This window comes from Notolepis coatsorum (assembly GCF_963971535.1).
Source record: "Notolepis coatsorum genome assembly, chromosome: 7".
NCBI classification, from domain to species: domain Eukaryota; kingdom Metazoa; phylum Chordata; class Actinopteri; order Aulopiformes; family Paralepididae; genus Notolepis; species Notolepis coatsorum.
Genome location: NC_140171.1, coordinates 5287877 through 5302519, shown reverse-complemented (window position 1 = coordinate 5302519; position 14643 = coordinate 5287877). Strand labels below are relative to the sequence as shown.

The 14643-nt window shown below is 40.5% G+C and overlaps 2 protein-coding genes across 2 annotated transcripts in view; one reads left to right on the top strand and one right to left on the bottom strand.

The window, feature by feature from the left end:
• The window catches only part of LOC311232563 (uncharacterized protein), a 51090-nt gene extending 43727 nt beyond the window's left edge, over positions 1-7363 (top strand). Inside the window, exon 12 of the mRNA XM_084319420.1 lies at positions 3473-7363. Within this exon, the coding sequence (XP_084175546.1) occupies positions 3473-4219 (747 nt within the window). The 3' untranslated portion in view covers positions 4220-7363. The remainder of the gene's footprint in view (positions 1-3472) is intronic.
• The window catches only part of LOC311232594 (tripartite motif-containing protein 14-like), a gene marked incomplete at both ends in the record, with an annotated part of 407443 nt that extends 398129 nt beyond the window's left edge, over positions 1-9314 (bottom strand). The window contains 2 exons of the mRNA XM_084319454.1: positions 7353-7874; positions 9301-9314. Coding sequence (XP_084175580.1) covers positions 7353-7874; positions 9301-9314 — 536 coding nt within the window. The remainder of the gene's footprint in view (positions 1-7352; positions 7875-9300) is intronic.
• Between the last annotated feature and the right edge of the window lie 5329 nt (positions 9315-14643).

Genomic DNA, 14643 nt, shown 5'->3' with positions numbered 1-14643 from the left:
TTATGATATTAATTGAAAATAGCATATGAGAGTATTACTATTATAGTAATAATAACACATGGCGATATACTAAATGACAGCCAAACATGGCACTGCAACTAAATAACACAAATACAATAGGCACATTTGTGACTGTTACAAATATAACATGTTTTATACTTGTGCTACAAGATTTTGGCCTGTGCTACAAAACTATCAACCTCTGTAGCACCAGTGCTATGTGCAAAAAAAGTTAACGTACAGCCCTGTACTGTATATGTGTATGTCATGTATGTCGTGTATGTTATGATGAATTGAAAATGGGGGACCCTGATGTAAACAAGACGAAAGTCTTTCTCTGGTCTGCATCCCCTTAACAATTGTATGTATTGAGCCATAGTGTATTGTACCCATTCTGCAATCTGGTAATAACGTTTTCAATCAATCAAAACCCTCAGCTCGGAACTAGGCAGAATCTGCATATGGCTCGCTGATAACAAACTATCATTACACATGGGCAAAACAGAGTCCATTCTCTTCGGTTCAAATAACAAACTCAGCAAGACCGACGGCTTCTCAGTTACAGTGGGTGACAATATTGTCACAAGGAAAGATGAAATTACCTACCTGGGTTCCATCCTAGAGGCTAATCTCTCCTGTGACAAAATGGCATCCAATGTAATAAAAAAAGTCAACCAACGAACTCGATTCTTGTACCGGATCTCCTCTCTGGTAAACAAGAATACCCTGAAGACTCTGGCAGGAGCACTCATTCAGGGGTACTACGACTATGCTTGCACCTCATGGTACCAAAGCACCTCAAAGGCGCTAAAAACAAAATTACAAACATCTCAAAACAAACTGGTCAGACTACTGCTTGACCTTACTCCTAGAACCCACCTCACCCCTGCCCACTTTGACAACCTAGGATGGCTTAGAGTAGATGACAGAGTACAGCAACTTGCAATGGGCCTGGTCTACAAGATACACTACACGACCAAGGTACCCATGTACATGGCAAAATACTTCCCAAAGGTCAGTGAATACCACGATCACAACACCAGAGGGAGCTCCACAAATCATGTTAAACCCAGATTCGGCTCAAATAAGGGACTAAACACGTTTCGCAATTATGCCACATCAATGTGGAACGCCCTACCCAAAGCTGTAAAGGAATGTGGATCACTACCCACTTTCAAAACCTCTCTCAAGAGACACCTACGGGAGACTGCAATTCAACACTGGCCCCTGTAAATATCCTAACCCAACCCCCTCCAATGTACAGTCATTTACCTAGTATGGTTTTGTCAATAGTCCAATGTACAATTTTGTTTGTTTGTACAGAGTCTCCCCCCCCTCAATGTACAGTTTTGCTTGTCTATACAGTGTGCCCCCCCCCCCCCCCCAGCCACCTCCAATGTAAATTACCCAGTATGGTTGTCAATATCCCAGTGTACCCAACCCCCCCCACCCAACCTCCTCCAATGTACAGTTTCTACGTCAAATGTATATACTCCCTTTTCTTGACTCCTTCTGTATCACAAACAGTACTGTATTTGCAAATCTGGTATGTCATAAATGTATAGATGTAGCAGTACTGACTATCTGTATGTCATGTATGTCATATATGTCCTGATGAATTGAAAATGGGGGACCCTGGTGGAAACAAGACGAAAGTCTTTCTCTGGTCTGCATCCCCTTAACAATTGTGTGTATTGAGCTGTACTGTATTGTACCCATTCTGCAATCTGTTAATAAAGTTTTCAATCAATCAATCAATCAAAACGAGCCAGGCCAATTTTAGCATGTTTATTTATGGAATATGCAATCTAACAGCTAACGTGAACTTTACAGTTAATTACATGGATAATAATGTTAAGGTAGTTAACATTATTAACAGATTGCAGAATGGGTACAATACAGTACGGCTCGATACACACAATTGTTAAGGGGATGCAGACCAGAGCAATACTTTCGTCTTGTTTACATCAGGGTCCCCCATGTTCAATTCATCATGACATTTATGACATACAGATATACAGATAGTCAGTACGTTACTGCATAACACATGGGCTCAGCCAGGTTATATATGATGCCAAGTCTACATAATTTTGGTTGTTTATAGCACAATAACATCTGATTTAATGTGATGGAAGAAGTGAAATAATCATTTTGAGTAAATATTTAATTTACCACAGCCGCATAAGATGCTGGAAAATCTTGAAAATGCACCTTGAAAATGCTTGAAAAGTGCTTGCATTTTGCCTTGGAAAAGGTGTACAAACCCTGCATTTAATAACCTAGCAATATGAATTGTTTACAATTGCAAAGAAGTAAATCAAAGTAGGCCTGGGCAAAATAGAAAGAAATTACAATTGCCATATTCAAAAGGACTATCTGATTGGGCAAGGGAAATCACGTTAGATAATCCATTACATTTTCATTTTGGACTGCATGGTAGTGTGTAAGTGTGATACAATATCAAAATTAAATACATTTTCAATTGACATTCTCAAATATTGGGCAACATGTTGGATAACATTGGAAGCTGAAGGAATAGCAGCATTAAAGTGGTCAACATGTTAGATAACATTGGAAGCTGAAGAGTTTATAGCAGCATTAAAGTGCTCATGAATGACTCTTTTCTGAGGCTGCCACTGGATCATGGGATTTAAAAGAGATTTGGCCCGATCCATAGATGTATGACTTGGCCATAATAAGGTAATTTATAGGCCTGATATTCTATATTCATATTTCAAATTGCTGTCCGGATGGCAAAATTCAGTACTGTATCTACAAAGATCCCTGTAAATCATCTGCCCTTTATTAATTTGCTTAGATTATTTGTACACTCGATCTCAAGAAGGTGCTGAATGAGCTTCTTCACGTTTGCTCAATGTTAGCATGTGATTCACCGTCACATATGAAAGAAATAATAATTGATATTCTCCTTTTGGTTCATTACAATTTACTCAATCAAGCCTAGTAACAGACAATATTTATGACACTGGGAATACATTCCCTGAGGTCCATAGATGTCCCTAGATACAGAGAACATGCAAATTGTCCTTGTAGAAGTGGAGCAATCTTCCATTTACTTGGGTATGTACTTTTAGAATCTTAAAAGTTTTACCGAACTTCTATCAGCATGTGACTTGTCCCACCAGAGGCGAGAATATATTAGAATATTGCTACTCTGAATTTAAGGACGGGTATAAGTCACACCGGCTCTTAGTCCATTGGGTAAATCTGACACGACGTCATCTTTCTTATGCCAAAGTATAAACAAAGTCTCAAGCGTGCTCCCATGGAAACGCGAGAAGTGACACGTTGGTCGGTGGACTTTTTAAACAACCACAGTTGTCGCGGTTGTTTGTTCTCCATCCGCGGGTGCCTCGACACATCACAGTATTGCGGTGATGCGGTTACCGCGCGACAGCCCTACTACATTACAGTGATATTTAAAGTAAAGTATCTCAATTCTGTTTCCAAGGTGTATCTGGACATCAGCTTCGCTTCCGATCCAGAGGTGAAGTTTCCTTTCGTCATCATTCCCGTTGGCTTCAGACGCTTCCCTCAGCCTGGTGGAGCCATGGGGCCCGTATACCCACCTGCTGGGGGGCCGAGTAGCAGCGACTTCCCTCCCACTGCCGTGCCCATGGGTCCATATCCTGCACACTCTGCTCCAGCTGCTTATGGGTACCCGGGCCCGGGTAGTAGTGGTATTCCAGGATACCCGGCACTGTCAACCACTTACTCTTCTCGGCCACCTGTGTACCATGGTCAGCCAGCCGCATACCCTGGTCAGCCAGCCGCATACCCTGGTCAGCCAGCCGCATACGCTGGTCAACCCTCAGCCATGGGAGGGGGCTATAGCAACCCACTGCCGCAGCAGCGCTCTCCATATGGATCTCCATTTTCATCTTCATCCTCATCTCCAGTGAATCATCCTCCTCCCCCTACCGCCCTGATGTTTCAGCCACCGCCCCCGTCCGCTCCAGTGTTTCGCCCGCCCCCAACTGCCCCGACGTACGACCTGTCCCCAACCGCCCCGACGTACGACCTGTCCCCATCCGCCCCGACGTACAACCTGTCCCCGGCCGCCCCTACGTACATGGATTCGATGGACTTTCTGTCTCAAACAAGCGAACCGCCTCCGTCCTACACGTCCCTCTTCTCCCCTTCCGTCCCGGACGTGACTGTCCCCACTGGGTCTGATGATGACAAGAAAGAAATGTAACGATAACTGGTTGATAAAAAACCTATTATACTCTCTTTACCGGGAATGGAAACCGGTCATCTCAGTCTGTTCACATAATGTGGCCTTTCATCATTAAGACTCAGTGGTGCTATTGTATACGATACATGTTGTTACCATGTTAGAAACTAGTATACGATACATGTTGTTACCATGTTAGAAAGGTTTACGGTATATCCAAGGTTTAACCTCTGTCCTGTGTCCGAGGTCTAGAGATGTATGATATAGTATATTACACTGGAATGAAAATTAGACAAACCTGTGACTTCTGTATTCTAGCTTTGGTTTTCTTTGCCAGCTGTGAACTATGCAACACGAGCCTTAACACTTTATCCATCTTGGATATTTCATATTTTCCTGTGCTTTTATAAATTGAAGTGCCATTTGGTTTTTCAGATGTTGTATTGTTTTGGGAACAATGGACGTCATTCATGAAATGTTCTTATGCACATCATTGGTTCCTACGTCGCGGCACTTTGCAAGCGTCTACCGGCTCGGGCTGCATTTTTCGCCGATCATGTAATATACCGTTCAAAACTTGAATTTGCCGCCTTTCGAACGCCACCTCACTCAACCAATTCCGTGCCTCGGTTCTCCAGTTCCATGACGATATGTCAGGCGAGTGTCTTTTTACAGGCCGCATCAAATGACCACGTCAGACTGTATACGCTCGAGAACACTGTTTACTAAAACCTCTCAAGCACTCATTTCTGAACAGATTTTTTTAAAGATTTGGACCTGTACTACATAAGACTTTTCCAGCTCATACCTCTATGCTGGAATAATGGAATCTGGAATCTGGCAACCACTAAAGAGAAATGTGAGTACACAAGTTCAACTCAAGTTCAAACCTCTGTTACTCTATTTCATTAGCACTGATTATCCTTTTTTGCATTAGTAACTTTAGAATGTTATCCTTCAAAAGAGACCAGGCTCATGCATGTGCTATATGTATAAAGTATAAAGCTAAGCTTTGCAAAAAAAAAGTAAATTGACACTTTTCTGCCTGCCTGTTAACACATTGGGTGCCAGCCATTAGACAGGGCCCGCTGTAGTCAGGCCAGCTTTCCATTACAAACTTTCACTGTGCGCGTCACGTTGTTTGTATATATTATATATTATATATATTATTATATATATTATTATAATATTTTATATTATAGCTACAGTATGGATCCAATATCATTGTCAATTGACAGTAGGAACCTTCCGTTCAAGATGCAAAAAAGAAATAATTTTTCCATCCATACGTTCCCGTTTTATACTGTGGTGAATAGAGTTGTACCCTTCCTGATGACTTGTCATACAGAACTTGTAAGTCACTTTGGATAAAAGCGTCAGCTAAATGACTAAATGTAAATGTAAATGTATGAGTGTTATATCGGAATGATCTGCGATAATTCCTGTGAGGCTATTTATAAGGCGCAACGCTAATAACGTTAAATCCATTGGCGTTTCGTCCCTACACACGATACAGTTAAAAAACCAAATTCATATGATCGGTATTATGTTCCATCATGAATGCATGAAAGGGGGGGGGGGGGTCATTTCTGATTAATTGATTGCCATTGGCATTCGTTATTACCACAACATACGCTGATCTGGGGGATGGCTATGAAATCCTTGCACGATCAAGCTGAAATTGACGTCAGATTGCTCTTACCTTGGCCGGTTGGATTCCAAAAATAATTTTACAATTATTTGATCGCCATCTGGTAGATCATATGTCCATTTGGCCCACGCCATAACCCTCTACAGCATAATGAATTCTGCGTCCCAAAAAGTATTCCATGCGATCGGGTGAAGCCCTCGCTTCAGGCTAACAGAAATGTCTGCCCGGAGCGTTTTCAGTGTGACACCCGGTCTGTAACAGGGGTTACTGCATTCTCGAGACAGCGCCACTACCAGGATCTGGCCGGTACTGCACCTTTGGAGTCCCAATATGCCTTTTCCAGGAAAAATACAGCTCTGTGACATTGAATAGGATATTAAAATCGAAAAAAAGGAAAAACAATGAGAATCTTCGTTTCTGGCACTCAACCGCTGGGACACAGAAACGAGAATTCTCGTGAACGGCACCCAAAGTGTTAAGAGGTTAAGAACATATATATGTTGGGTTCTTTTACAGGAACAAATCAAGCTTCCCTGTGATTTGTAGAAAGAGGATTGTTGAAGCTGTCTTTATGTCTGTTTTGAATTATGGTGTCATTTATGGAAATGCTGCCTTTTACCCCTTGACACTATCAATCTTCTCTCGGATTCATAACTGGTGATAGTTACGGTACTGCATACTGTATGATAAGGTGGGTTGGTCAATTAAATAGATCAGCTTACACTTAAGGTCCCACGACTTCAAGTCTGCCTTTTGTTTTGATGCACCAGCTTCCAGTAATGATCTTCAACTCACACTAAAGATCAATACCTCACTATCCTCAATACCTCAATTTGCAAACTAGAGCTGTCAATCGATTAAAATATGTAATCACGATTAATCGCATGATTGTCCATAGTTAACAGTGATTAATCGCGTATTAATTGCAATTTTTTTTTTATGCATCAAAAAAGTAGTGTTAATGCTTATGCGTTAGTAACATGCTCGTTTTAGATTTATTTTGCGTCATAAATAGATCAATGCAGTCCGTATTAATTAATGTTGCCTTTCTTTTTCAAATGTAGCCAAGAGTAACGACCCTAACCCTATCAAAACAGCAGTCAAAGTGTATATTTTCAGCACTACGTTTGTTTACCAATGATTTTAAGTAGGGATGTCCGATATTATCGGCCTACCGATATTATCGGCCGATATCGGCATTAAAATGTGATATCGGAAAATATCGGTATCTGTTTTAATTTTTTTTTTTTTTTTTATACATTTCTATAACCTTTATTTACCCAGGCAAGCAAGTAAGAACAAATTCAGATTTTATTGTCAAAATTATGCATAATGTTGTGTTAATTCCACAACAAGAGATATGTAATGTTAATTACCTGAAATTATTAAGTTTTTTGGGGGGGGGGGGGAACCCTGCATATATCGGTATCGGTTGATATCGGTATCGGAAATTAAGAGTTGGACAATATCGGTACAGTATATCGGTATCGGTAAAACCTGGACTTGTATACGGTGCTTGTAGAGACAGTTGACACGTCAGGTGTGAAGCTCGTCCAGGAGTCATTACTCTGGTATACTCTGCACAAGGTCACCTCTCCATAATAGATGTGAAACCACGGGTAGAGGGGTTCAGTGAACGTGGTGTTGTTGGTGTGAAGGTGGGTCCGTGTGTCGTCATCAGCGGAGACCTGGTAGAATGCCAGGTGGCCAGCGGGCCAGTCCAGATACACTCCGAGTCTGTAGAGGGTGAGGGGGCGGGGGGGACCCGGGACAAACACGGTGTCTGCTCCATGGTTGTGATGGAAAGTAAAGACAGAACCATCCCCGACAGGATGAATCTCACAGAACCAGAGCTTGTCGCTGCTGCTTCTGTCGCTCAGGTCTCGCTCTTCTTTCCTGTCGATGCTCCCGTACGCCACTCCTACATCAGCATATCCCCTGGTCTCTACCTCCCAGTAGCAGTGTCCAGTCAGACTCTCTCTTTTAAAGCAAAAGTTCCAATTAAAATCATGATCACAAACCTCCCTACCTCAGTATGTAACTGTATTTTTTCTCTTTTCACCTGTGTTTTTGTCATATTTATGCAAATGTCCCTTTTATATGTACTCTGAACTGTTTGAACTTGTAATCTTGACGGCATTGAAAATGAGGGTAAATCCGCTGACCAGTTTTGAGAATAAATAAAGGTTTCAAATCAATCCATTTGTTCAATTTCATGAATGAGGCCCAGTGTTTTATGTCTATTTGAAAATATATCAGGAATATATGGGCAAGATGGGAAGAATAAATAAACAATATTCAGATGTATCTGCTTCGGTATGAAATATCATGTGTTTGATAAACTGCAATTTAATGGGAAGTGTGATACAGTATCAAAATGAAACAAATTTTCAACTGATAGTGATGTGTGAGGGATGAGGTGTGAAGCAGCATGATTATTGTGTCTATGGTATTTCACCATTGAAATCAGTGTTAATTGTACATGATGTGTGTCAGTCACTCGTCGCTTTTTGGAGAAATCACAAAATGATTAGCAGACTTCTGGTTTGGCAGTCAGACTTTTGGTTTCAAATTGTGGACTACCTAACGTAAACACTAGTGTTTTCTATCGGATCAATCCACAAACTACATGAAAGCACTTGTGACTCACACATCCTGAAAAGGCCACAACAGACGACATAAAACGTATGTGTACCTGCCATACATTCCTCATTCATTGGGGGAAATATTTATTAGCAACTAACTACAGGTCTTTTTTTCCCTTTTATTTTTTATAAACAAAATTTTATCTTCTGAATTTCAATATCAGTTTTATCTTGTGACAATGTTTCAGTGGAGTTCAGTCTTGCTCTGTTTTAGAGAAAAAGGGTATACAAATAAAAAATATATTAAAAAATTCTCAGTTTCACTGCTAGTTTCTATCGCATGCCGCGTTTATCAGGCGTTCCCCGGCATCGTGCGTTTCAATTACGTGTAACGCCGGGGGAAATTGAGGCATATTAATGAGCCGTTTGGCCTTCCATACTTATCTGCCAAGTGATAACAAATGGGGCGTGTCTAAAAGTGTATTTGGTACAGTATAAGATTTAGAGGTCCTACAATTTGGAATTCAAAACCCTCCATAATAAAAATTTGCTCATCTATTTCATCACTCAAATACAAGCTTAAATATACATTGTTAAATGAATAGCTTCAATCTCATGAAACCATTAATGTCACTTTGTTTTACAGTTTCATGTTAATTTGTTTAGACTAATTATTAATGTTGTTTTTGTTATTATTATTATTACTTTGATTATTATAGTTATTATTATTATCTTAACTCTTTAATTGCCAGGCCCGAGATATCTCGGGTTAACTCGCCATGCGTTGGACACCAGACCCGAGATATCTCGGGTTTTGGTTGTTTTTTCTTTTATTCGATATTTTTATTCATTATTCATCCACTGACCTCGGTGTTGCCATTTTGAGATTTTTGAGATTGCCAAAGTGCAATACCGGCCGCATCCTGCCAGATGGCAGTGAGCCGAGTAAGTCGCTTCATCCGACCACTTCGAAACGCATCTGGCACACTCGATCCATAAATTGTGCCAAATTATGTCCGGGACCAGATGGACACCAATACTGGAAATCGCGATCAGACAATTGGAATACTCTTTTTGGAATACCCTCGACCACAGGTAAGGACTATCTGACATCAATATCAGCTTGATCCAACAATGTTTTCATATCCATCCAGCTGATCGGCTTCTGTAGTGTTCTACACGAATGCCGTTACTGGCCATCAAAGCATAAAAAAACGTAGCGTGTCCAGGCAAGAAACGCCAACGCTTATAGTAGAATTCACGTTGTGCCCTATAACTCGCTTCCCAGGAATTATCCCGGATCACTCTGAAATTATACTTGGGGCAGCGGTGGCCTAATGGTTAGAGAAGCGGGTTTGTGACCGGAAAGTCGCTGGTTCGATCCCCCGGACCGGAAGGAAAAAATCTGGGCTGGGGGGGAAGTGAATTAATAACACTCTCTTATCCCCTTAACACCAACCGCTGAAGTGTCCTTGAGCAAGGCACTTAACCCCCAACTGCTCCAGTGGAGTTGCTCAGTGGCCAACGGTGTCAGAATGACTGTGGTGACACTTGTAGGCCTCTGTATGATCATGTAAAAAGCATTTGCTGAAATTCATAACAGAGCCCTAGTTGGGGGGGGGGGGTCCTTTCTCTGCAAGGCTTGTAGGCCAACTAGGGCTCTGTTATGAATTTCAGCAAATGCTTTTTACATGATCATACAGAGGCCTATAAGTGTCACCACAGTCATTCTGGTGTCTGTGAAAAAAATTTCTCCCAAGATAAGGGAGGGGGTCAATTCTATGCAACCTTGCAGAGAAATGCCCCGCCCCCCCCCCCCAACTGGGGCTCTGTTATGAATTTCAGCAAATGCTTTTTACATGATCATGTCCTAGAAATCTCACTCACGTATGTCATATGTCTTCCACATAAAAATGCTGGACGCAGAAATGGAGCAGATGAAGACATGAGAATATTAAAATGATTACTTTTTCATATGTTTTTTTTAGCCCATTTCAGCAGATTACCTTAATTACATTATTTCTCATATGAAGGCGTCATCCAGACCCATATGTCATACCGGACTTCTAAAAGATGTTTTATGTGCAATTGGTCCATACCAATTAGTCTCCATTGTGAATACACACACACACACACACACATTTTGAATCTTTATTTATGTCCACATAAAGACAATGTTTAAAGGACACAAATATTATCAGTGCACTTGTACATTGTGGGTTATTCTGATACAGTTGTGCCCAAATTGACAATGGCAACCAAAGTTACACACACACACACACATGGATGATGAACCTGACAATCAACACACAGCTCATGGATACAGATAGCAGCGTCTTCTCCAAATTGCCCGGCTGCCAATAATTGCTGACACTGAGCAATATTTTGCTAATTGTTTGGCTCTTCTCTTCGGAAGACCGGCCATCTGAAGGCCTCTAACACCCAACTTATGGACATGACCCAGGCCTCCAAATATGAAGACTAAAAGTGTACAGTTGTAGCCGAGTTGTGATATGGTATGGTCTAACAGTATATTATATTATAAGATATTTTAACATTTTGGTTGTAAAGGCTTTGACTGTAGTCAAACGTGCAGCCAACTTCTAGGATGAGAACCTCTCTGTTATTCTCATTAACAATAACAACATCGGGGGTGTTTGCTGAAATATCAGAGAACAATGAATTGTCCCTACACAGATTGAGCATATATGGCTTCACACTGGTGTGCTTATATGTTGCAGGTGACCCGAGTGTGGAACTGACACTGTCTGCAATCAGATCCACGATCCTATCATGCCTACAAATGTAGAGCCCTTTGTATGCATGACAGCCATTGAGTATGTGAGACATGGTTTCTGTTGTCTGTTCGTGACCATGGTGTATGCAGTGTGGGCTATGATTTGATTTGATTTGATATTTTTTATTTTCGTGTCTTACATACAGATGTATGCCCAGCCCATATGGGCTTACAAGACACATAACAATAAGTATATAATAATATACTTTACCAATTACTTAACAAATGACATAGACCAAGATGGCCATAAAAAAAGAAAAATACAAGAAAATACAATAAAACGTAATATAACACAAGCTGTACTCAATGTAAATAAACAGAAAAACAGAAAAACAAGGTGAATTCAAATACAATTATATAGGATACAGTGTGTTTTGTCTCAGGTGCCATGCCTTCTCCAAAAATCCTGCAAAACCGAAGATGTCCTCCACAAAAAAACAACTCAACATACAGCTCTCAGACTGCCAAAACAAATCTGGGTTTGCAATTTGAATTTTTTCAAATAAAGCCCTCCTCAAAGTGGTGTACAAAGGGCAATAAAAAACAAAATGATATTCATCCTCCACCACTCCCAGATCACACAGAACACACAGCCGCTCCTCCTCAGGTTTACCCTGGAATCTACCCACTTCCACAGCCAATGGCAGGGTGCCAGACCTCAACTGGGCACACAGAGACCTCCGTCTTCTCTTTAAGTTTAACATTACATAAGGTTCAGTAAAATACTCATTTTTAATTGCAATATATTTTCTAAGTTTAGGTTTTTTCAAAATCTCCACCTTCCACTTATCCTGATGGATTGTTGATAATTTTGTTTTAATTATGTGAACCTTACACTGCAAATTGTTCATAAAAATCATACTCAAGTCAGTAGAAGAAAAAATCATAGACATCTCTCTTGACCAGGGATGACCGTGTGCTCTGTCCCAATTAAAAATCTTTTTAGTCACCCTGCCATTTGGCAGCTGGACCAGGCGGTTCCATAACCTCACCATTTCACCCTTTTGCTTGACCAAGCAAGAATCCCACCCCATGTCCCCTTCTATAGCCCCTTTTGGTGTGTATTTATGGACTCCTAAAAAGTATCTAAAAGTACTATGACTGCCAGGGAACCAGATGGAAAGGTTGAGCATTGATGGTAAAACCTGTAGCCTAGCTTTTAAAGTAAAAATGATGATGCTCTCATCTATAGCTAAATTTTTTAAAACTGCGTGCGAGACAGAGTGGTCAGCGGCAGGGAGACAGGCAAGCTTCCCTTGCAGTTTAAGCTCAGTCCAGTGTTGACGTTGGCGTTGTTGTTGTGCCGACATGAGATGGCCACAGGCATTGGTAAGTGGTAGTTCCTGCCACGTTCCACAGATGTCAATGGTGGCCTTCACAGAGATGGTAGGGTCAGAGATGATCTCCTCAGAAACATTAACAGCGTCTGAGTCCGGCCCCACCCACTCCAGGGCCACGTTGGACCAGCCGCATATAGGTCATTCAGGTCTGGCCAGTCAGACCACACACACACACACACACACACAGTACTGTATATACATTAAATGAATTATGTCATGTATGTCCCTATGCCATAAATGTCATGATGTCATGTATGTTGTGTATGTAAAGTAAAGGATGTGTTAGAGTATGAGGCAATGAGAACACTCTACTGCTCACTCATCTCACCTTATATCAGTTATTGTGTTGAAGTATTGGGGAATACTTATGGGACTAATATAAAACCATTATATATACTACAGAAGAGGGCTGTACGAATCACACATAAAGTGAGTTATCGAGAACACACAAATATATTATTTATTAAATCTAGAATAATTAAACTTGAAGACATGGTTAAGTATCAAACAATGTTAATTATGTTTAGGGCAAGAAATAATACACTGCCAGAAAAACTACAAAATCTTTTTCATTTAGAAAGTGAGTTTAGTAGGAGAAAATAATTTTAAACCGAACAGTTTGCACGTACCACACTTAAACAGATGTGTCCTTCAGTTATTGGTGTAAAGTTGTGGAATTCTCTCCATAGCGAGCTTAAGGGATGTAACAGTGTTTATCAATTCAAAAAAATTTATAAAAAAAAAAAATTTAGTCAGTATGAAAATCAAATGTGATCTGAATAGTGAGATTTTTTTCTTTTTTTTCTTCTCTTTCTTTTCTTCTTTATTCTTTATCATTATTATTATTTGATTTTTTCTTGTTTAACTGTGGATTGTGTGTTTCTTTTATAATGGTATAAATTATTATTTGTGTAAATTAGGTTGTACGCCGACCATTAAGTAAATACTTGTTAGTTTAGGAATAAGGGGCAGGTGTATTCTTCTTCCTGCTCCTTTTGTCCATGGAATGACTGTTTATGATTGTGTAATGAAGAAACTATGATTGTATGATTCAATGTGGCAAATAAAAACTCTGAACTGAACTGAACTGCATAAATGTCACACTATGAATTGAAAATGGGGGACCCTGATGTAAACAAGACAAACGTCTTTCTCTGGTCTGCATCCCCTTTTGATTGAGCCGTACTGTACATCTCATAAACACATAGCCTACAGTACAAGGAATGTGTATTCGCACACATGTATACACATGGCTATTGAAACATTTGCATGTTCACATTATATTAGAGATTAGAGAATATAGAATATCAGGCTATATAAATGCCCTTATTATAGCCATGTTGCATATCTATGGATCGGGACAAATCTAATCATTCCACTCGATTTAGTATCACAAAAACCGTGAATGAAATCTGTAAATAGACCGCGCAGGCTGGCAAACTGATCGCTGCGCAGGCTGATAGAGTGTATGCGCGTTCACGAGGTGTATGCGCGTCCACGATCGCTGCGCAGGCTTATAAACTGCGCTGATAGGCTGATAGAGTGTATGCGCGTTCACGAGGTGGATGCGCGTTCACCCGAGGGGGGTGGGTCAGAATGTGGCGGCGGGTCGGAATTAGGCACAACACCGGTCCGTACCCACTCTATCTGCCGACGGTAGGTGGTTCTTTGAAATATAGCTCCCTTATTTCACTATTTTCTGCTAAATGTAACTCATTTAAGTTTGAACTTGTAATACATAATGCTTAACGTTCAATTTATTACATGGTTTCATGACATTTGTGCTAATTTGACCACTAGTACTAGTTTTATAGGTACGTTAAATGTCGCAATGATTGCTACGGCCATTTCATGCATTCCATTCACTCGTTGTTAAATGAATGAATGAATGAATGAATAAACAGATTGCTATCTCTCTCCACTGCGTCCATAACAAATCATGTTAAACCCAGATTCGGCTCAAACAAGGGACTAAACACGTTTCGCAATTATGCCACAACAATGTGGAACGCCCTACCTAAAGCTGTAAAGGAATGTGAATCCCTGCCCACATTCAAAACCGCCCTTAAAGA